Here is a 25277-nt window from a genome sequence, read left to right as displayed (position 1 = left end):
ACTCTGCATCTTTCATTTGGTGGAGTGAAATAGTTTGATAAAGAACTGATAGAAAGGCCAAGTCTGATCACCATCATTTTACTAAATGGCCTATATTGCAAACTGCTACCAGCTGTCTTGTTCAGGTTGCAGCTTTCTGTACACACTGGTGGGAAGCCCAGCAGGCCAATACTGAAGGTATCTTCACCCCAGCCAGATGGACCTTTGTTAACACAGGATGGAGAAGCACCAGGGAGCACAGGCCAGAGAGACCTGAGTTGCTAAGCTTATGTTCACCCCAGAGCAAGAGGGTTTAATTAGTTACTGTATTAGCAAAATGGAAATAAAACTAAATACAGGCATTCTGAGATGAAAAGGTTTATACATACTTTAGGCATGGTTTTGTTCACAAAAACAGTTATCGTTGAGGAATTCTTAAGGTCATTCTGCTCCGCAGCTGGTCCTTGAGAATTAATGGATCTTTTAATGATGACACAAAGTAGTTTGGTGAAAATAAATGCACTGATTTATTGATTGAAGGAGGAGTTAAACATGTATAGAAAAAGTGAAGTTGCATTGAAGAAGGAACACAAAATTTTGACAGTTTGATTGATCCTGATTGGAAATATTGTGTCCTATTACTATGGGGACAGCGTGCAGAGGAAAACGCACTATGTCTGGATAGTGAGTTTTTTCAGAGGAAAACTCACTATCTTCTTCCTGATTTGCAGGATGGTCTGGAGAACAAACAACCTTCCACCCAAAAACTTACTCAATCCATAAAACCTGCTCTCTGCAATTCTTAGCATCTCTTTGTCCTTTAACATAGTACTCATACTTCACACAATATTTTGGGACATTATGAATGGCCCATGTACAAAATTATGGAACTTAAAGTAATTTTGAGTATTATTTTACAAAAAAAGAGCTGTTTTTCTCCAGATGGAGAACTCACAGACCGCATTTTAGGCTACATTACAATCTTGTATACAGATAAAGGAAGAAACCATATACCAAAGCTAGGGACATGAACCTTTTTTTATTAACAGATACTGCCTTTATTTTAAGACAACTTCAAGGAGTCAAGCAAACAGTCAAAATTAATTGTATACGCTAAAATCAATTAAGGCTTTTTTCCAATCACCATTTTTTGCCTAGGTTACTACAGGACTTATCTGGCAGCTTCTTGTTTGCTCATGGATGCACATAATATTTAAGTACTGAGAACTTTTACCATAACAAGTATCTAATTCCAGAATGGATCAAGAACTGTCATTAGCAGATAGTTCACTTTCCAGTCCACAACTGGAATAATAAAACTGTTAAGTATCAAGTAGCTTGTTCCTCAAAAGTATGATGAGAAGAAATAGTCCTTACTGTAATTAACAGTCACACATTCTTGTTTCTATTGATTCTAGAATAAGAATTCACACTGGATGTTTGCTAATTAGAAGCAAATCAATGCAATCCTTACTACTATTACCACATTTACACTGGGGTTTTTTTTGTTCAAACACAAATAGCGTATTTTATTGCTCCCAAAGTCATATATGCCTATTAAAAAGTCATGATTGATGGATCTGACGTTTTTGGTTGGTCACTCTGAAGGTGGGTTGGTACCAAGATACTTTCAGCAGTCTTCATAAAGGATTTCATCTACTTGGACATCATTTTCTCCCACAGGCACTGATTCACAAATCTGTTCCCTAAAAGCCAAGGCAATCAAGTAAGGCTTTCCACTGGGATGTTTCATGCATCTTTCAAGATAGGTATCATAATATCCTTTCCCTCTTCCCAATCTGTTGCCTTTTTTGTCAAACCCAAGGCCTGGCATGAAGATAAGGTCAAGACCTCCTGTAGAAAAATGAAATAAACATTAGTGGATGCACTGTGGATTTTCTGATGGCTTGACTACATCCACGTAACTTCAGACATTTGGAAAAACGCAAGCTTTGTGTTTTGCAAAATGCTTCCCTCTCTTTGATCAGTTGAAAAATACTTTGAATACTAAACCTGTAAATTTACATTTTCATCTTATCAATTGCATACTAGATCAGCCACAAAATAATTAGACCTTGAAAAGCTAGAAGGAAAAAAACCTACATTATAACAAATTTATTTTATCATTTTAACCCCACACTTCCAAATACTAATGATTATGACTCCAAATCCAGGCAGAGACTGAACTCAGGGAAATTAAATGCAGGAGGAATCAGAAAATCAAATGAACTTCAACATCAGACACAAAAATAGGAAAGGAAAAAAAAATGAAAAGAAGACACATGAGAGAGAGAGGGAGAGCATCTTTTTGACACAACTGTATGATGTCATGAACCTTCACTCAACCTCCCCAAACCAAAGAGCCTTGAATACAATGTATTCTGAAAGTGGGTATTTGCCCTCTTAGATCAAGATCAAGATTTGAAGGCTTGTCTCTTCGTGATGTCAGGTTCCTCTTCTCCCAAAGGACTTTCTTCCTGAGCCTCCAACAATTTTCACTGTTGCTCCAGCAGCACACACAAGCATTCTGCTTTGCCTGCCCTGAATATCCCTCCTTCTGGAGGGACGTATGGGCTCCCCAAGACTCTTCTGAGATTGCACTTGATTGGAACTCAAAATCAGTTAAAAACAAGCTGCATATGCTGCCAATCATCTGGACAAAACAGACCCGAGTGGCTGGTGAAACCCTGACAAAAGACCCCACCAACCAGCTCCTGATAAAAAGGCAAGATCAGCTCAGCCCTTTTTCCTTGCTTTGTTCATACTCTGTGAACGGATGTGGATGGCATCATGCCAGGTAGCCAGCTACAGTTTACACTCGGCTGCCCACTTGTTTCAGGAGTTGATTCACATCACTGCCAGGGAGGCAAAAGAAACCAGCTGCCACACTGAGCGACCACCAGGCACGGAGACAGCCAGTGTGCAGATTCCCATTACTTATGGAAGGCTTGTTCGTTTAGTGTGAGAAGTCTTGCAAGGACATCCTCTAAACAAATGAGCTTGGCTGGCCTGGAACTGAACGCTGAACCCAGGAACATCCCACTTACTAGTTTCACAATGCAAAGAAAGCCTTTCATTACTTGCTGTGGTAGCAGACAGACATTTAAGGAGAGAAGGGCGGGAAAGGTAGTGGAAAGCCAGCACAGACTGAAACACAGCTGACACGAGTCTGGAAAGAAAGCAAATACTGTGTCTCAGTCCACTGCTTCTTCCTTCTTACAGGAACGGTACTTAGCCTTGAGCAGCTTTTCTGTAACTAGCTCCTGCTCCTTGACCAGGGCAAGGACGTGTCAGGTATTTTTCTATTTTGCTATGTCTAAACCTACTCTCTCCTGCCATTTTGGATTGAGCTGCTCTCACTACATCTAGCTGAGGAATGATGCCCAACATTCAAGGAGATGTGTGGGAGCATGTACTGGAAGAGCCAGAGCTAAGCAGAGTTCTTCAGTTTCCAGGGAATCCCATCTGAGATCATGCATCAACTCTGAACTCAGCCTGGAAGAGCATGTTAAAATTTCATGTAAGACCAACTCATTTGCACACACTTCCCGGGCTCCTGGAGATTTCCTTCCACTGCTCATTGTTCAGAGAAGAGTCACTGACGTGAACGCTCATCCACCATGACCTATGACTTAACTAGAACATAGATATAAAATATGCAAGGCAACACAGTGTGAAACACTTAGAGAAGATCAATCTTGCAAATCCAGCATCATACAGTTAAGAAGCATGGCTTTTTTAAAGAGGTCAGGGGAGTAAGAGGAGGGAATTAGCCAAAGGGCAGACCACAGAATATTACTAGTTGAAATAAAAAGGAGTCTGAGTGTTTTACCACGCTGCAGTCAACTTTTGACTCACAGGACAGACAAATGGCAAATGGCAAACAAAGAGGAAAAGGGGCACAAGGGCAGAAGTGTGGTCTCAGCTGAAAAGAGATGCCATTTTTAGGGTATTGCCATGTACATCATGTTGGACGTACCATGTCACATCTCCTCAGTTTGCAAGTAAAAATACATATTTGCCAATTGTCAGGTCTATGGACTAGGACCTAGAAACTAGCCGATCTTCTCCCCCTTAGCATGGTCAGTAATAGATTCTGCAGGTGAAATCCTCCCCGAGTTACTCCTGTGCTCACTACTTATCCTCTCCATAATTTGCGACCCATCAGCTTTGCGTAGGTATTCAGGTGACCCAGAAACCAGTATGTACCAAACATTAACAATGCACAGAAAGAAACACACTCTGCCTTACACTTTTCTTCAGCTGTTTTCACTCTATGTGACTCATGGCAAAAAGCAGGAAACATTTGCAGTTGCTACTGCTGGCAGGTAAGAATGCACACAAGGGGCAAATCTGCAGAGTGCAAAGGTGCCATTTCTCCTTACATTGGTATTACAGACAGGAAGAAGACAAGTCGGGACAGTACTAAGGAAAGAGGGAATTGGCAGGAACAGTGCAGGGACGAAAGATATTTTCTGTGTAGTTTAACTCATAGCACCAGGCACACTCGAGTGAATTTAGATGTGTTAAAGCACTGTGTTTTCTTCTGGGTTCTCTGGAGAAACAGAGACTGTTTTAATGAGTCAGCTCCTCTATAATAATGGATTTTTTATGCCGAATAACTCAAACAAGCTTGTGCAAATCTCAATACGAAAAATTATGCTGTAAATACTGTAATAGTTACCCTTATATTTTTCTTCCACTGGAGCAGTGCGATACTGAATGCCTTTGCTCTGACTCACAACACACTGTCTGATATCCATGCAACTCACACCACACAAGATTTAAATAAAATGTCAAGCAAGGCTTTTGGTAGAAAAATGACACAGCTACCCTGCGAGGAGCCTGAGGGCAGTTCAAGCAGCATTAGCCCCAAGTCCTACCCCAGGATCTAGAATGAATGGCAGAGAGCTGCATGGAGAAAACGCTTCCCCACTGCATAACTTGGGGAGCAACAAAACCTCTTGTGGTGCCTGCGGCGGAGCGGGGGAAGAGCTGTCACAGGATAAGAGGTGACACAGATGAGACCAAGATTGCAGACACATAAGATTACTATCAGCAATGAGAGTACATCAACAGGATGGCAGGTGAGGGTAAGAACATCTTACCCCTCTTGGCACAGGGCCCTCATGCTCCCAGGCCCTTCCAGCCCTGCAGGACCACTAGTTGCCACTCAGGATGCCTGCAGGCTTGCTCTGTTCACACATCCTACTCCCCTTGCTCCCACAGACCACTGTGTGAAATGGCATCCTTGTCCCTGAGAAGACAGAGCAGGTACTTGGGCATCAAGCACCACATCAGTTTTTAGTGCCTTGTAAAACAGTTCAAGAGAGGTCTCATGATCTCTACCTACTTCTATCCCTTTCCTTGTGATGTCCACTGTCCTCCCTGTGTCTGTAGTCATTAACTGTTTGCTCTTGGATCCCTGAGCGTCCAGGAGCCCAGGAAAGAAAACCAAGAAAAGCACACCCACAGTCGAGAGGGCTTTTGCTACAGGCAATCTGTGCTTCTCCCAGAATACTTGCATGCGGTCTGCAAATTGCTAAAGGCTGAAAACACTGTCTCAAGCAACTCCAGCCCGGGGCTTCTATGTAGAGAATATCAATGCTTGTTATAAACTTTAATTAAGCTACTGGGTATCCCAGTAAGGTTGGCAATTATGATGACAGTCACCTAATACTTGCTGTATGTATGACATGAGCTCTTGTGGCCACAGCTCCTTCAACTGTGTAGCACCGTGTGTGAAATAATATACCCTGACTTATGTATCAATGTGGGCATATAGCCATGCTGACATGGCCACACAGGTTTCATTTATACTGCTAAATACAGCAGGGCCAGAAAACAAATTGATTTACAGGATCACGGGTGGTCAATACTGTTTAATTGTCAGCACGCTGCCTGGCACTGCCAGTCCAAGTGACACCCGATGCCTGCTCCAGGGGACAGGATTCCCATGGGCAGTAAAGACAGAAGAGTCCAGGTCTGGCTCCTTCCACCCTGGGCAGTCCTCCTACACCAACAAAACTGGTTTTGCTCCTCCAGACACAGGCTTTCCTGCCACATGCCAGAAAATGGAACACAAATCTTCAGACTGATGCTACAAAAATACTGCTGCGATGGTCTGCCATAAGGCCTCATATTATTAAAGATACTACAAACTGGGGAAAAGATAAAAAACCACAGTATTGCCATAGGGCCACGGAGGCATCATGTGAGACCAAAAAAGAAGAGACAGGCCACGTTCTGCGTAGTGTGGACAGGACTAGTCTGTGCCACTTAGCCCTGTGTTATTTAACAGTGTAGATACAGTCGTAGCTTCAGAACCTGCCATATGGGTGTACAGGCACACTCTATTTGCTCTGACTTGCACACATCTATGTAGACGTATCTTATGTCACAGAGAAGTGAAATGACTTGCCCAGGGACTCAGGAAATGTGTGGCAAAACTACATGCAAAAGGCAGGTGTGCAAGCTGCGCGTCCCCCGACTTAACCAGCAGACCAAAACATTAGCATCCCGTCTCTGGTGTTTTAAATAGGAATACACGGTTTCGCTTCCTCTAGGCAGCTGCGGTGAACCTCCTCAGTTCGGTAGTGCATTTCTCATTACCCTTCATGATGATATCAGGTTTGATTTGTTCCCGAGGGAAGGATTTTCTCCTTGCACCTCATTACCTCTCTTCTCCTTAATCTGATGTTCCTATTTGAAATGCCAGCCGGCATTTTCAGAAGTGTTCTTGACAATGGTTAATTATAGAAGAGTCCATCAAACTGCACAGATACGGGTCATGTAAAGACTGCTGGGGACTTGTCCTGCCCTCAGAAGGAGCAGCCAGCATGGCCCCTCTCCTCCCAGGTTTGAAGAGGCTCCATCAGTCTGCTGCCACCCACCATGTGGGGTCATTCATCTCCCTCTGCACAGCTACACGGTTCTAACAGAAGAGGAAACCAAAATACCCTGTCATCCCACCTTCTCATCCCTCGCCACTTGCTTTGCGGACACAGCAAAGCGCCTGGGACCCATAAAAGTGGGAGCCAGGGCTTTTTTGATCCTCGCCTCCAAAGCACTTACAAGAGGATGAGGCAGAGGCTGAGCTGCAGCAACTCTTGTGTCCCTGTAAAGAACGGCAACGTGCTCATAAAAATCATGCTCACAGCACAGACGCCTTCTGAGCTCAAGCCTACAAGAGGTGGACAGCAATCAGCTCTGTATGCCACCACTGCTGCTCCTCACAGCAGCAGCTGTGCAGTTTGAGCTTCTCCCTGAAGCACAGAAGTTCGTGCATCATTTACGATGTCCCCACAAGGATGGCTCAATCCTCCCAGCCTGGTACCTTGGGCAAGAGTGAGTTTTTCAGCGATTGGGTTTTTTCCATGCACAGCTCGCTCTGCAGGGTAACTAGGGTCTCCCCCTGCTTAGCTCAGATGTAAATGATTACATAAAGTGCAGGACCAGAAGAACCAGGACAAGAACAGTTTTCTGTTTAAAGGAAAGGAGTGTTTATGGTGTTATGCATGCCATAAACAATGTCAGATCAGTCTACACGCAACCTCTGTGGAGCTGACAAATATTTGAAAGCTGTTCATTTACAAGGAATGAAAGCTTACTTTGGTCCTTTTCTGATCTAGCAAGGACCACAATGGAGAAAAAAACCAAACCCTCTGGCAGGAAAACCTTACTTTTCAGAATGAAAAAGGTGCAGTAACCACCTGCTGCCTCTGCATCTGCTACCATGGCACAGAGCAAAAAATTAACTCAATCACTTGATCCTAACACTGAAAGTATCAGTCTTGGTGACATGCAGGGTATGAGCCAATGAGTTGGGATAACTCAAGAAGTACTAATTAATGACAGAGTTGTTAGTGTAACTTTATTTAATAATAAACTTTATTTAATAATATAATAATATAAATATAATAATATAAATAATAATAAAATAACATAAATATATAATAATATAATAACTTTATTTAATAATAGTGTAACTATTATTTTCAGCATCAGCATAGTTAGGCCTCTTGGGTAGGTGTTACCTTCTCAACATATACTCTACAGGGCACAGATCATCATCTTGTTCTGTATTTACACAGCGCCTAACATTGTGGTCTGGGTTAATCACAGACCTCAGGGAAAACAACTCCACAGAAGTAAATATTTCAATTATGCTGCATCAAAACAAATCCCTTCCCCTTTACAACTAGTGCTAAACCTCCTCTGTAGAATGCCCCAGGTGCCCCTTGCAGCACTCCTGAGGTTGCTAACAGCTTGGTATTTCCTTCTAGATAAAAGTTTTCTGCCCTTTGGAAAAAACCTGCCCTTGGTTTCAAGCACAGCATCTCTGCTATTACACACTTGCCTTGGTATAGGGTCAAAAAGGGAAATGCCAGATCCGTTCGCTACAGGCCTAATCCAGACCCTACCGAGGTGCGTGGTTCCTAGAAGGGCTGGGATTGCACCCAGAGGAAACCAACTCCTTATCCCAACTAAGCCCCGGAGAAGCCAGATACTGTTAATCCGTATGTAAGTGGTGCCCAATCAAATGAGCAAGGAGACAAAAACATTACCCTTTGCTGCAATTGATAAACATTTGAAAAAAAGTCATTCATCCAAAACCAATGATGCTGACTTCTTCCAGTAACACAGGGGATCGCAGACATAAACAGTTACATTGCTTAACTTTGCCCCAGCCAGTCTGCTAAAATGTAAATACAATCCCTTAAAGAGAAAGAAGATTCTTATCCGATAATTCCTATTTGCTCACATGATACAGCCTTTGAAAATCAGTATCAGAAGCTCAGCATGAATCCTCATCTCCTTGGAAACCTAAGTTACAATGCAAAGGATCAGATCTTCAGTTACTGTAAATGAGCACTGCCCTACTGACTCCCCTCTGCACCGACCTTGGGAACTACATGGAAAATATCCCGAGTTACTGACATGAGTTTGAGAAAAATCGATTATTTTCTCGTATAAATATTTGTTGTTGCTTGTTCATAAACAGCTCTCCTCTAGTTCTTTTCTATAGTGCTCACTCTGTAGTCTCCTTATGATCCCAAACAGTCACCTAACAGGACTAAAAGTCATGTTTCGTATTAGATTGAAAAACCAGCTCATTTTAAACCGCAGTCAGTACTTTTCCTCCAGGTGTTTCCCCTGTGTGCACACCTTTAATTGTGCAGTACCACAGCACTTCAGCAAGACTCCCTGTTTTCTAACTATTCATAGACATCTGTTGCTTTAGAAGGAAAGCCAGAGAGATGCTCGCTTTATATCCAGCACGCACTAGCCAGGCACAGGAATCCAAAATCAGAGTATCACATCCAAATCCCATGGGCTCTATCCCCAGTCTCCTGTTACAGGGCACAGCCTGAGGCCCTCAAGGCTAATGCTCACCCCGTCCAGGGAGAAATGCTTTTAACACAAGAGGCAAGCATTTGCTTTATTTTCATTCCTATTTGTGTATGGGAATTGCAGGCACCAGGAAGGTTTTGTGTCCTTTTGTCTTCTAAAAATCTTTTTACCCACATCCATGCACACCCATATCCCACCAATCTACCTTTCACATACATAGAGATGCCAAGCAGACTATCTCCTCTGCAATACACGTGCCCCAGGTAATTGGTCCACTAGCATGACTGAGACAGCTTCTGTTATTAGTTCAATAAAATATTTTGCAGAAAATAGAACCATCAGCAGAATCTACAAACAAGCACTTCGCAACTCAGCATTTATCTGTCTACTCATCCATGTCAGTGCTTTGTGTCAGCATGAAACATTGGTCTCCACAGTTCACACTTGCCCTTCTGAACTACAGCATAATAAAATATTTATACTTCTCCCTGAGAAGCTACATGATAGCCATCAGTCATACAGGTTTAAAAAAACAGATTGGCAGCCACTCTCCCATTATTAAACCTGCAAAACACACTAATAAAGCCGTTTGATCAGCTCCTGTGCTACTAAGCTGTGATCAAGCAAACACCCTCCTATTTTGAATTCATTTAAAACAAAATCTTATCAATTTAGTGCCAATGCATTTGAAAGGTAAAGTGCACCGCACAGCATCAGCTGTAGTACGTCAGCCCTGCACAAAGAAACCTATCTTGCTCCACAAATAAATATCCTTTCGTGTATCATCAGGGAAGCTACTGTATAAGGCTAAGACTTGCGTTCAATTCTAGCTGGTTTCAGAACGTGGGAAGACTGTTCAAGACTATAATGACCACGCTAATTTCCCCTGAGGTTTAACATACAGTCAGCTGAGGTCTAGTGTCTCATTTTCAGAATTTGCCAAATGTCTACCTAAAAGAAAATTTGAACAAGTACTTTTCTATTTCACTATTATTCATCAAGTCTGCGTAAGCCCCATAAATAAACCAAAATCACTCAACGCCACCTACAAAAATGTCTGGTTTTGCAAACTCAGAGTAAAGGAAATAAATGCTTAGAAATGCTTTAGTTATCAGTCTGCAAAAAATTATTTATCTGCTCCTGATATTCAGAGATGTGAGCAGAGTTAGAACTGTTTGAGTGGGAAAACACGGGCAAAGAAAAATGTTTGGTTCAAAGGCTTCCACCTTGGTTCTCCTGTGATTTTAAACCATCAAAATACTCTGAAACAAGATGTACCAAGGAGCAATTCCAAACAGAGGACAAACGGCATTAGAGCCACTTTACAGCATATCAACACATCTTGTTACATCAGCAAATGCTGATGGTAAATCTGCTCCTTCAGAGAAACTCACAAGGCATTGGTGCTTGAACTGTTTGTCAGGATTGTCAAAACACTGCTGCAGCCTAAAATACAAGGATCTTTGTGTATCTTTATGTGTTTTTATGTGAAACTCTTTAAGATCTTATCAGCTACACTTCCCATAGTGTTTATCTGAGCACTTATTTAAATACTTCCACTTGATACATGTGCATGTGCACTACTTAATTTCTTCACTCTTGGTTCTCTTTTGCATGCTGCTGTCTGGATATTTTTAAACCAAAATATGACAGACGTGAATCATTTGGGGATTTTTTCAGTACATCATGCATCACTATCAATATTTCCAATGCCCTTTGACTCACTCAGCAGATAGCCTATCGTATAATATGCAGAATGGCTTGTGAAATATGAACAGTTAAGACATCAACTTCTTCATCAGTGCATAAACCTGACTCGTGTAAGGAGTTACACCACTTGATGGGAACATTAGGCATGCTTACAGACAGGGTTTATTGGACATGTAGAGTCAGCTGGTTTGGAGATTATGGCACCTTCACTGTTAGTGTCAAACTTGTTAACATCACAACAGCTGAGAAATCCTGCTTCTTCCATCCCAAGATTTTCTTTTATCTTTTTAAGCTTGCACAGCTTAAAAAACCCGACTGTCCCTGGAATCCTCCACCTCCCTCGCTCCAACCCCTGATTTTTTGGAGACATTAGGCTGGAGCACTTGTTCTCCTGTGTGTGTGAGTACCATGCCTGGATGAGATTTTAATTCTAGGAAAACAGCCTAAATGACACCAGTGCTCCATAGTAGATCTATGGAATACTGACACCTGCCGGCAAAGGGCTTCATGTCACTCCTGCACAGGAATTTGCCCTCCATCTACACCCCAAAAGCTGATTCCCATCTCATATGCACAAAAGCCAGCACAAGCAGGAACTCAGTCCAGTTATGATGCCAAACATAAAGACCAAGAGCTATCCTTACACTGTGAAACAGCAGCATGAGTCTCCTGCTCCCTGAAAGCCAGCGGCTCTCGGCCAGGTCCAAGGAATTTCCCACTATACAGGGGCAATGACAGTATATTTTGAATCTTGGCAAGGACAGTGGGGATTAACTGTGCCAGGAAGACAATTCGTTTGTAGCTGGAAAAGTGCTGACCTGATTTAATAGCCCACTAAGCTGGCAGAAAACCAATCCTAGGAAAAAGAAAGGAAAAAAGTAGTAATTTTCTGCCAGATTCATGAGCTGAATCTGCTCAGCAGTGATTACCGGAGATAGCACCGGGGTTGGGAGGAGAAGGGGAGCACAGAGCTCGAAGCAAGAAAAAGGCATCAGGACTGCCCCATCTGGCACCAGCCAGATGCGAGCAGGGCTCAGCTGTCTCACCAAACCACATCTTCAATCCACATTACCCTACACAGGTGGGCAGCAGGAAAAAGCTTCCTCTCCTGTTCTCCAGATTGCCCAGATTATGTGCACAAAGGCACTGAGACGAGTTTGGTGCTGGCTCTTCCTTTCCAAAAATGAAAATAAAGGGAGACAAAAATGTCTGTTTGGGTAAGTTACTGCAGCCAGGGATACTTGTGTGTTTGCATTTCCCCTGTATGAGTTGTACAGACTCATGCCACACTCCAGAAATGAACCTAACCTCTTATTTGCTTTTGAGAGACTCCTGTCTCTAGGAAACAGTATGAAGAAAATGACAATGCTACTGTTTACACTCACTGTAGCAAAATTAGCCCTCTTTGAAACAAAACACTTGAGAGTCACTTGCAGTGAATTTAAAGCCCTTGCCTATGTTGCTTTCACTTATCTTTAATTGATTACAGCAGAAGTAATCTTTTTAGTTGTTTTGCTGAGTGCAAGGAGAATGTTTTCTGCAAGAAGGCAAACATGGATGTGACACTTAAGATGATTACAAAGAAAAGCACTCTTTTAAAGCCTTAATGAACTTTATGAAAGCAAAAAGCTGTAGTGTTCCAGAGTGCTCAGCCCTCCAGGTTCATTGCAGGACAGCCTGGCACAGGCAGTATTAAAATTAAACCACAGAGTGTCCAGGGTTTAGTCCGCACCAAGGAAATTCAGGACATAAGGACACCAAAGGGCATTACAAAGTGATGCCACATAAACACATCAGCTTTTGCATTTCAGAGCATTTTTTCAAAAGCCTTTCAAGGAAAGAGACACTTTGTAATCATGCCATACCTGCTTCTGAACAGAAGCACCAGGAGAAGCTCAGCTAAAAGTGTCTGTATTCACCTAGCAAATTGGGTGCTGATTGTTATTAAGCTGTTTCAGAGAGTTGTGGAAGCCAGTGCAGGCATCAAGGGGAAGGGCAGACACCAGCTGCAGGGGAAAGCGATTCCAGCGCCGGGGATGGAGTCCCACACCTTTCAACTGAATGAAGGCTGGATGCAGAAAAACCTTGAGGGAAACAGTTGCTATCACAGCTGGGTCCAACACCTGAAATATTTTATTTTCAAGCAAATATTTTCCTAGCTCTACCTGTTATGGAACATGCTACACAGAATAATGTAAAATTATTTTATGGATCTTTAATATTGGAACAGGTATTTTTGTAACGACATGTCATTGTGGGATACCTGTGTGGAAACCAGTTAAAAAGATCTGCCCAGTGAGCTAATTTGAAAAGCAGTGTTATGGTATATACAGAAAAAATTAACTTCTACAGTGCCATTACATGTATTTCATAGTATTTCTTTACCGGGGTATAAAATGTTCTCTCAGGCATCTTTTCTCTGAAATAACATCAGAGAAATTGCAAAGGTTGAAAGAGCAATGGCTGGAACTTTTATAGATCTAGAAAAGCTTCTATATGAGAATAAGAAAACAGACAAAGTTTGACAGAAAAAAATTACAATTGAAATAATACAGGTTTAACTAAACAATGAATAATAAAAAGAAAGTAAATCAAACCTCCTTATTTACTTCTCATCAGCGAAGAATGAGGTATCACTTGAACTGAAAGCAGCAAATTTGAAATGAATACACGGAATATAGTATTTCACATAGCATAGGAACATAATATAATATTAACATAATAAAGAACATAATATTTCACATTACAACTAACTAACCAGTATAACTCACAGCTGTCAGAAGGCAGCGGAGCCAAGGGCTTAATACAAATAAAATTAGGTGCTTAGAGGAACGCTCTGAATGCCCACAGGTAAAGAAAAAACAGAACCTGTTTGTAAGGGGATAAGCTGGGGACTGCAGCGGCAAAGGTGGGAAGACATTTCAGCTACTGCTACATAGCTACAAGTTGTGAGATTTCCTGAGTCTTGTAAAACACATGATGCTGGACTGTATGTCCAGTGCTCTGATCCTGCACTGCGTGAGGGGAAGCATCCCCTCTCCACAAGAAGACTCATCACCGGAATGTTAATGTCTCACTTGCACTGAATTTGTTCTCCTTATGCATATCAAAATACTATGGCTCATTGTCTCCAAGCAGAAGTTCATTCCAAACTTCAAATCATTTCATTAAAAAATAAATTACATTAAGAGCTAAGCCTCGATTTTCAATTTTGTTTCATGCCATGCTCTCAGGTTTTCTTTTTTATGACCGGTGTAAAAAGATTTTAAATTATAATCTATCCCTTGACATATATTGTACTGTAAGTTTTAATCAAGTCTCCCAGAGGAAAAGAAAATCTAATAGTACCCTCAATCACTTTACAATCTTGTTTTTTGTTTTTTTTTTCCTTAGCAGTAATATTTAACATCTCTGCTTTTCATGTACCCATATTTCATTTATTCCAGATACATTCCAATCTGCATCTATCTCATTTAAATATTCATAGTTACCCCTCAGCATTATTTACTACATCTTTTTTCAGAATGATTAGCATCATTCTGTATGGTCCCATTATGCCTTCATGTACAGCTATACAACATCTAATGGAGCTGATGCTTCCCTGTGCTTCCAGACATAGCATTTTCTCCTCACACTGTTTTTTATTTCTAAACTCTAATGTGCCTCATATTTCAAAATCCTCCCATTTCTGGTGCATCTTTTTTTTGGGGGGGGGAGGGGGCAGGTCCAACCCATTATCTTTTTTTTTACATCCCATTTTATTTCGCAGCTCTAAGTTAAACCTATTCCTCTTAAGACTGTATTGCCACCACTTCAGTCACACTTCTAAAGAACTGTGCTAAAATTTGGAATAACTAAGAATACTGATGGCATCACAAGGCCATCAGTCCTGGCAGCAAATGCAGCCTCTTTGAATGTATGAATAAATAGCAGGAGTTTAAAGACAGGTGAAAAAGAGCTTCTGCAGACTAAAATGTTTCTGCAGGGCAGATCCCAATGGCAAAGTTTAAAATAGGGCTAATGGTCACTCAGGAATAATTTCAAAGTACTTGAGTTTGCATGGAACTGTAGCCTAGAGGTAGCCAGCATCTTCCTTGCAAGAGGGTCACACTTCCCGGCATAAATAGCCCTCATAAACCAAATACAATCCACACAGGTATGCTGTCCCTGTCTGTTTCTACTACCAGCATGCTATTGTAATTTATGCAACAGCAAGTCTCAAAGTGTTCTGGAAGTTATTAAGGGCAGAAAGATATAACTGCCCTAACCTCAAAAGCCAACATCCAAAGGCTTATGTGAAAATGAAGCAGCAAGCAGTTGCTGCTAGACATATGTTAGTATTTCCTCACTTTGTTTGAAATTCAGATCTTTCCTTATTATTAATAAATATACTGTCATTTAAAGCACGGATTATCTAGTTAACATTTCACTAATTATCTTGAAGGTACAACACAAATACTGTGATTGGTAGGCCACCAAAGTTTCCAGTACTGAAAATGCCAGAAGTCTCCAAACTAAATTACAAAATACAAGTCCAGTTCTTAATACATTCATTTCTGGGAGCAAAAATACATTATGCTTTAGTAGAGTAGTAGCAGATTATTCAGCATTCCCCATTACATATAAGATGCTATATTTTCAAGTGCTGCCATTTTTCAGCCTGGGTATTTATGCCAAACTGAGGGGGGTTTATGTTTCTTTTATTTCAGGCAAAATGGTTCCCTGGTTTCTAAGAACAAAGCTAGCAAAAAAATAACAATGGGGAAAGCTCTGTTGCTCCATGCTTTGAGGCAAGAACTTGAAATCTTGCTCATCTCTGTGTCAACAATGTGGCTTTAGCACCATTCAAATCCATTTGAGCTGGGCTTATACAATGTTGTAAATGTTTGAAAACCTGCTGTTTGCACAGGCTTAGGGAAGATGTGTCAGGGCGAACATCATCTCTGAAGATGCCACCCTCTCCATACTGCTGCTGGAGTCACAGCGGCATCGGTGGCCCCATGACCCTCTCTAGGAGCCAGTGCCAGTTTACAGGGGACATTCCCTCCATCCTGGCTACTCATTCCCACCCCACACACATTGCACTGATACAGCCACACAGTAAACTGAATCCACTCATCTGGGTTAAAAAAATCCCAGCCAAAACAGGGTGGAGGAAAGGAGGAAAATACCCTTCATCCAGAGCCGCTTGCTGATCCAGTTTACTATGGAGGGGCAGGAATATGCTGAAAACACGAGGGAAAACTCCTTAAGCTGGTATTGCTGCAATGTCGGCGCACACGGAGCTGCAGGCTCAGCTCCTACTGCCGGCCCCACTCCCAACTCTAAGGACTTGGAAGGACTTTCATTTCAGTGGCTGCTCCTAGTCCTGGTGACTGGAGCAAGACTGGGAACTGAAACATGGAAGGAAATGAGGACTGAAGTTTCACTAAGATTTTTTTTGGCATGCCACCCGTTTATGCAATCCCTCATGACCACCTTCCTACTAGCCCTTCAGTTGCATCAGTCCAAATCTGTGTGGTGGCCCTGTCTGAGAGAAGAAGAGACTTTTACTGGTGCTGGGTTACTTCTAACCAAGACTGGTTTTCCCATATAACTCCCAACGTGGCCGCGGGGGCATCTGTGCTGGCACAGGAGAGGAGGGGTGGGGACAAAGAGGAGGAGAGAGGGCAGCAGCTTATTTAATCAGGCACTGCCCAAAAGAAACAATCACAAAACTATGTCTTTTGTATTGTTTAGTACAAAAAGTACGATTTAACAGAAACAGAGTTTTTCTAAGCCAATGAAAAAGAGAAAGAAGCCAGCACACTGGGGAAGGAAATGAGTAAATTGGGACGGTGAATCTTGTACGTCTGGAAGCGCACAAGTGAAAGAAGACAAAGCACATGATCTCTTCCCTTTTGGCAGGGGCAAGCTATTTATGTTGGCCCAGCTGCCCCAGAAATGACAGGCTAGGACTGAGAGCAGGAGGAAGTGGGGAATCTGGTCAGCAGGGCCAGAGAAGGACACTTGCAGAGGGAGATTCAGATAGGTTGGGCAAAGAGCAGAAGGATGGAGAGGGGCATTATGCTGGCAGAGAAATTAAAGTTTGGAAAGGGGGTCTAGCCCAAGGATGAGACAAGCCTGGGAAACGATCATTTTGGAGGGAACAGAGAAGATGCCGTCACGTTTGGAAAAGCAAGCAAAAGAGTCTATGTTCATCGGGGGCAGCTCCTCTGCACAGCCCAGGCTGGAACCAGGATCCCAAGCCTCTGCTGCTCCTCCACCAGCAAATACCAGTTAGTATCTTTAAGTCATTGAACACTGTAGTGATGAAGAGCCCATAGAGAAGCGAAGACCTCTGCCTCCACACCAAGGTTTGCATAATGCAGAGTAAAAAAGGCCTGCAGCTCTAACTTGAACAACAGGGAGAAAACAAATGACTGAGCGCATACTCGTTAGCAGCATTCATTAACAGCAAGCAGTGTTCATCTTTTGCATCTTTGAAAGAGCCCAGACCATTGCATCTGGGTTCGTCTTTGAATGAACTCAGATCCGACAGGCAAGGACTATGCAATAATGTACTTAAAGACCAGGGCAGAATTTACACAGATAAAGAGGCTGAATTAAGTTCGTACACATAATCCCGTTTCTTGCATCTCGTAGCAGAGCACCACACAACCCATTACAGTAAGCAGATTCAGAGCCACAATTTCTAGTAACTCTTCATTTTTTGGCCAAAGAAAAAATCGAAGCCAAAACCCCTCTCCCCATCACCCAGGTGAATGTTTTAAAAGTTGTCTATAATTTATTGTACACCTTCAACTACTAGTCAGTAGTTCAGCTCAGTTATGAACATTTAAGCATATACTTGCTCAGGTCCAAGACTTCCAGCTGAGATCCCTCAGTCTAAAGCTGGCCACCTGCCTCCCTTCAAAGAAGCCACCTCCAAGAATTTTGCCATATTGGAGATACTCAACCCAGTCAATTTTTCTGAGTCCCAGTAAGAATAATCTCTTTTTCGTAGGAATAACTTAGCTTTTAACCCATAGTTCTCAGAGCAGGTTTAAGTAATAATAAATAACATTACAAATGAGGAAACCCATGTCCAGCCCGCTGAATCACACCGCCTCCCTAAACCACATTGAAATTAGAGCTGCTGGGGAAGTGTCCTTTAAATTTCTGTAGGAGTCGTGATAAAAAGCAAACAGGGAGCATGCTTTTATCTGATTTACTCCTTCCAAAGTTGTACAAGGTATCTACATTCCTGTAAACAATTACTGCAACCAGCCTGAACTTTCACCAGAAGTATTACCTTGGGCAAAACCCGATACCGGTGCACCTTTATACTTCCGATGGGCAAGGATACAAATGGGAATTGGTACCTATTAAGAAAATGTACCACTGGCTTGCTCCAAAAGTTGTCTAAATCTTTCAGCAGGTATAGCTGGAAATTAACCAAGTCATGCACCTACATACACCCCTACTCCAAACAAAGTATCTGAACTTCTTCCACCTTTGTTCTTTCTGTTACTGTGTTCATTTAGCCTAAAGAAATCAACTTTTCTTACAACAATTACTGTCACCCACGCACGGTAGAGAAGATGACAGACTTTCTACTACCAAAACTGCAGTGATCTTTGTTTATGCCAACAATGTGTAATGTGGTGTACTGCCAACATGAAAATGGGTAAACCCTGATCCAACAGAAAAAGGACCGTCTCCAAAAGGAGGGGTTCATGTCTATTCAACATAGCTTGTGAGTACTACCAAAGACTGGGAAACTCTATGCAAAAATTATACCTAGTCTTATATTTGATCTATTCTTCACAATAACCATGCCTGAAGTTTTAAGGACAGTGTGAATTTAAGCTTTTTGTCATGCAAAATGAATACACTCAGAAGTGACATGACTTATTTATGTACCTGCAGGGTATTTCTTGGAAATTACATAGCAACTTACGCCAGCAATGGGAACATTACTAATATAACACCATGTTATCTCCTTATAACAATGTAAATGCCTCAGATCACCACAGTATTTGATAACATCACAGAGATAAATGTTTCATCCATGCATAATTGCAACACTGGAGGATGGATGTAGTAGCAAGGCAATTTGCATTCCTGCAAATGTACCAAAGTTCAAAAAATATAACAACTGACATAAAAAAATATAGCAAAAAGAATTTAAAGACACACTGAGGTGCAGCGTGTGTTTCTGTGGGGACAAACTGGGGGGGAACAGAGGGGAGGAGTCTGATTATGCAATAGTGAAAAAACCCTAAACTTACTCTCTAATCTCCAAAAGCTGCCCAAGGATGAAGGAGTAAGGTCTGACTTCCAATCCAAACCAAATTATTCCTGAGTACAAACAGACTGAAATCGAGCTTCAGGCTGGAGAAGTCTGACATGGACATACACCAGTTGTTACAACAGCCGGTTGAAGCTCTCTTGGCACCTCTCTGTAGACTGCAGTAGCTCTCTTGGCACTGCTCCCTGCCCATAACCATACCCTGGTGCAGAGAATGGAAGAGCAGCTCCAGAACTAGCCAGGTACCAAAGGTTGCTCCTGCCTTCCCCCATCTTCACCACCTGGCACCTGGGCCATCCCCAACCAGTACATGCCAGTGCACCCTACACCAGGTAGTCCTTAATTCCATCACACCTAAAATTGTTGTGTGTTTACTCTGTGCTCTCTGCAGCAGACTTGTTAAATTCAATTAACAGCAGCTCATCAGTAGTACAAAAGCTTGTCCCAAGTCCCTGAACTAAGCTCAGTCAACAGAACCCCTGGAATTTTAAGGGTTAACTTCAAAAGCTCCTAAATCCCACCGATACACACAAATTTTTGATGAAAATTAGGAAAACAAGTAACAGTGCTAAATATTAAATGTAAAGAAGATGGTTGTATGAAGCAGTGAAATCTCTTGCTAGCTAAAATGTGGACACAGAAAGGATTCTGAATTAGGAAAGAGGGAGAGATTGAAAATAAGAGAGAAACAAACAAAGTGAGGTGTTCTGGGAAAGTACATTGGCATCCCAAAGCAAATACAAACCCAAGTTCAACCAGAGTCACATAAATGTTACATTCCTTTGCCGAGCATTAAAAAGCCGGTAAGTCTGTGAGGTGTGGAAGCTGGCTGCATGGTGAATTTCCACCTAGAGAAAATTTTCCCAGTCTGGGGTTTCAAGCATGAGTTGAACATGAGTTTTTCATTAGTAACATTAAACATTTCTGCAGATGTTTCAGGACGATATTAATGTGTTTACAAAAACAATGCAAATAATGAATGCAGACACAGAAAAAGTAAGTTTGTTTGCAAGTTTGCACAAGCTGAGGAGTTTTAGGTGAAGAAAGAGAGAGGTTATTTTGGGACCAAAACACACATGCCACTAGCTAGATCTAAACGAACTTTTAACTTTTCAATGCTATGAAGAATCCAGTGTCTGAGATGGCATTGTAAGATCAAAATAAAAATGTGATGGAATAATGATGGAAAAGACTTTGCAATATTCATCCAAGCCTACAGGAAAGTCCTTTTATTTTCAGTCTAAGGTCTCAGTCCAGAGAGCTGTTCTGCATGGGCAGGCTCCATATCAGCACTGTGATTCATCAATGCAATACAATTTGCAGGATCAAAGATTTCAGAAAATTCTCATGTCAGCCTACAGGCATCACTGGAAAAGTTCCCTACCTTTCAGGTAGTGGAAACTAAAGTTTTCAAAGTGCATCCTAAAACTGTGAATACCCCATGACTTTCAATGGTAGCCCAAGCCACTCCTGGCAAGCCCGACTCCTTCATGAGACTCTGTTATGCTTGCCAAGACTGCATTAAGGATGTTCATGAAAAGGACCAAGAAGCTGATTTATCTGGAGGGCTGAGTTTCCTTCAGCTGGATCAACCATGCAGTCTTGTTCCTGCCCTGCTGGTGTATCACAGGGTGGCACAGGGTAGAGAAAAACAGGCAAGAGAAAGCAGCATCTGTTTACATTGACTTAAGCACCTCTACAACATATAAAACCAAAGTGTAACATTTCATTTCACTCTTGCTATCAGATTATTTCCTACTGGCCTCAAGGCTACTCCTGCTCAACAGCTCTACAATGTAGGAAGAAAATACTCACCACCAGCAAGAGCTTCCTCTCTGACACTGTCATCATCACTAGGCTGAAGAATATTCCAGGATGTCAAAGTAAGTGAAGAAATGTCTTCAGCTGATGATAATTTCAGCATGTCCATGTGATTGCTGTGAGGCTTGTAACGTGGGATGAAACATTCTTTGCCTTGCTTAAAAATGTCCTTAATAATTTCTTCTGTCTGGATTTCATCTGGCATGCTCAAAAAAATTGCAATTCTTTTGGATTCTTGGTACTTGGGATGGCCAATCACCTACATGAGAAATTGATGTAATCAGTTGATGAAAGGTTTACGAGAAGATTGAGTTACTTTAATTAAACACACCACTGGAGCAAAATATCCACTGAAAAGGGTAGAGATACAAACTACCACACATCAAAGAGAGAATAAACCAACTTTGTTTCCCACTCCAACATTTCTATCATCAGCAAAATCAAAATAGGCACATTTTTGCACCCAGTGAACAAAACATTGTAACATGGGTTTGGGCCAGCAAAAAACAATTTGGGAGACAATCTCCTGATTCTTTAAATATTTGTGCCATGTAGTGCACAAATGCCCAACATCACTGGAGAAAGATACTGCAGGTCAGAACTGCCAGCTTATGCAAGACATGAGGTTTTTGTATTCCTTTTCTTCCATACTTTTTACATGCTGCATCTCTCATCTGGGCCTAGGTAGAATGAGAAGCGCATCAATGATAATAACTCAAAAGAAAATTAGCATCCAAGCAGATGACTGCAGAGCACAAAGTCTTCCAAGACCAGGTCCCTCTTTTTTTTTTTAACCTGAAACGCCTTCCCTACAGCAAGTTTAGATGTATGACTTCAAACATCACCTGCTTCTAATAGGTGATCTTATTACTGCACATTTTTCAGAGCTTGAAGGAAAGATGGCCTTGCCATTTTTTGATTTTCATGAGGTTCTCTGTGCTGGGCTTAAGAAAGACTGAATATAGGAAGGAAAATAAAAAAAGCTTATATGGTGAAAAAGTGTTAGCAGATTCATACCTCACTATGTCTCTGCCCCATTCCAGATTGAATTCCACATTAAAATTTGAGAGGAAGTTTTTAAAAGCTTGTCTTCTCATTTTCTAGTACCTTACATATTTTGTTACTTACATCTGGACAAATGTGTCCCTTCTTATTTAAATGCGATTTATTCTTATTCTACACACTTGCAAAAATCTGTCAAAAATACCAGACAATTGAGAAACTGTGCTTATCTACGGAACAGAGAGCACCAAATCCTCTGCTCTGTGTTTGCATAACTGCAGGGTAACTTGCTCTTCTGAGCTTTAGCCTTTGCCCTGGCCCTGTTTTGAGAGATAAATGCCCCTATCCGAGTCGAGATATGGTTCTCACTCCTTTTTTCTTTTTCTTTCCAGCACAGCAGTTAAAAGCCCAGGTGAAATATTCAGCAGATGGATATAATTTTGTAAGGCAAAAAAAAAAAAAGAAACACTCCGGACCAAATTATGGTAATGTGTTGCTTGGCCATAGAGATGTCTTAACAATTCAAAACCATATTTTACTTCCTTTTGTAATTTGCCTAACCTTACACATGGATTTTTCCAACTAAGTGATTAAGCTCTTAAACAACAGAATTTCTATGGTAGCTTTTGTTTGAAGGAATGGACTATTTAGTCAAATTGCAGACTCCAGACAATGCTGGTGATTCATGTTGTTGAGGGCCTCCAGAGCCGAATCTTCTCATGGGTTTGGAGAAGACAGAAACCGAGACAAAAACTCTCCTCTTTCAAAGTGGTGCTGTGTGTTGTGGGCAGCACACAGGTCCAATCTGTTCCAACATGTCTAATAACACATTGATTATGCTGTATAGAAAAAAATGAGGTTGAAGATGTAAAACCACATGCTAGCAGGAAGACACAATTTCGGATGTTTTCAGAACTGTGAAGATGAATGTGCTATGACTCGGAGCAGTTTCTGAGAAGGGTGAAAAAATTTCCACACTTAACAAATATTATCTGCCCTTTGTTCACCACCAGCTGATGGGTATTTTTGCAGAATCAGAGCATGCAAACAGCATGACTTTAATCATGAACATAAATATTAAAAAAGAATAATTATCCAGAAGCTAATTAAATACTATTGGCTAACTCAGCCTGTGAAGCAATTTCGCTTTGAATTTAAATATTCTTTTGAGATGAGATTTTACGACTAAAAATATTGTTCAGGTGTTATAAAATAACCTACTCACTTTATTAGCTGCAAGCACTGGTATATGTTATAAAGCTACATTTTCAGCCTTATATTGTTCCAAATATTTTCTCAGCATTTTCAAAAATTTCTTCATGTCTGTTGTATTACTCTCCTGTAAGGAAGCTGACTCTACTTTCTGCCACTTGTGCAATGCCACTCTGTCTCAAGCAAGCTCAGGATTTTCAATTTGTGTCAGCTTATTAACATGGCAAGATAACACCAATTTATATGTCATATTTCCCGATGTCTTCTTTTAAGCAAAACAAAAGCTGTATCTTTTAGTGTGCTCTCACTAGCAGAAATGAGTGCTCTGTTGCTGAGTTTATCAGCTGCAGTTAGACAAAGGCTGAGGACTCCTAAAAATTTGGTATTACACGGGCTAGGTGCTTATAAAGTCGGCAGAGTACTCTGCATTTTTGAAGAGGGTATTTTCTAAAAATTGAGAGATTTAAGTCTAGGATGTGAGATTACTAAAATGCATTATCATGATAGTAGGGCATTACATACTTTTTTCTAAAAAAGCATTCCCAATGAAAAAAGCTTACAGGAGTTCCACTTAAACTTGCTATGACCTAAACTTTCTGTGCTGCCACGTACCACTCATGAAGTAGCTACACATTAGTAATAAGTGAAGTCTATAAAATGATTTGAGACCCTCTGGCAGGAAAATAACAATATAAACGTAGATCATCTAGAAGTACCCGCTGGTGCTGCAAAAAAAGGAGGACTGTGCTCCATTACATGCAGTGACTGCAAAATAAAATTTTATTGTGTTTATTAAAATGATAAAATACATCTATATAAAAACTTTGTAATTCAAACGCAAACAGGACATTTCAAAAGTACACACCGATATCATGCTGTGCTAGGATACCAGTCAGGTAAACCCTGCTTGACATATTTTACAGTATAAAAACTATACGAGAAATAAAATTGCTTGGTAGAAATACCACTGAAAGATACAGAAGTGAGACGACAGCCAGTTAAACATGAGGCCAAATCCAGACAGTTGCTAAATTTTTACATGTATTGCTAGGAGCTGGCCATAAAGCGAGCCCGATGTGAAACATTTGAGACAAACACCCACCACGAACCCATGAGAAACCTCGACGCTTTGGGGTTTACGACAGTTTGCCTCCAGTTCACAAACACCCCATGCTTTAACTTGACGAGGGCTGTCACTGCTCATTTCAGTCCCTGCACACACCAAAGGCACCAGCTCCCGTCGCCGACATTAATCAGGAGTGATGAGGGGGGAAGGCAGGGGCCGAGGCGCGGCTCACCCCCGCCCCACTCGACGCACAGCCCCGGAAAGGCCGGGGCAGCGGCCGAGGAGCCGGCGGGTCCCCTGAGTCACCGCTTCGGTCCCCAGCGGGGCCTGGAAAGTCCCCGGCGGGCTTCCCCGCGCAGGCCCGGGGCCGGGCCCGGGGCCGGCTCCTCGGCCCTCCCTCCGCCCCGGAGCTCGCTCTTCCTGGAAGCCGCCGTGCGGGGAGAGGGCCGCGGCCCGCACTCACCTTGCGACCCAGCAGGCGGGACTGGCGCTGCTTCTCCGCCGCGCCCAGCGCCCGCAGCCGCTGCCGCAGCTCCCCTCGCAGCGCCCGCTTAGCGGCCCGCAGCGCCGCCGCCGCCATCTCGCCGCCCGCCGCCGGCGCCTCCATGCGCCGAGTGAGCCGGGCCGCGGCGCCGGCCTCGCCCTCGCGGCCCCGCGGGCCGTGGCGGCGCTGCCGGGCAGGGCTCCGAGCCGGGCTCCGGGCATGCCCGCCGCCAGGCCCCGCTCGCCGGCTGGCTGCTGGCCCTGCGCAGGGTCGCTGCCGTGAGGCCTGGGTGGCCGCCATCTCCACTCGGCTCCGGCCACCGCTGCCTGTGAGGGTGCTGGAGGGCCAGCCTGGGC

The 25277-nt window shown here is 42.4% G+C and overlaps 1 protein-coding gene across 1 annotated transcript; it reads right to left on the bottom strand.

The window, feature by feature from the left end:
* Positions 1-505: 505 nt before the first annotated feature.
* Positions 506-25277, bottom strand: MTHFS (methenyltetrahydrofolate synthetase). Its single transcript, XM_075506205.1, has 3 exons — positions 24901-25277; positions 21152-21416; positions 506-1833 (listed from the first exon to the last, which is right to left on the bottom strand). Exons 1-3 carry the CDS (start codon positions 25219-25221, stop codon positions 1610-1612), a joined length of 810 nt encoding a protein of 269 aa, XP_075362320.1. The 5' UTR covers positions 25222-25277; the 3' UTR covers positions 506-1609.

The sequence above is a fragment of the Mycteria americana genome, chromosome 6 (assembly GCF_035582795.1).
Source record: "Mycteria americana isolate JAX WOST 10 ecotype Jacksonville Zoo and Gardens chromosome 6, USCA_MyAme_1.0, whole genome shotgun sequence".
Lineage (NCBI taxonomy): Eukaryota > Metazoa > Chordata > Aves > Ciconiiformes > Ciconiidae > Mycteria > Mycteria americana.
The sequence above is the reverse complement of the archived record's forward strand: the minus strand, read 5'-3'. Positions and strand labels throughout refer to the sequence as shown.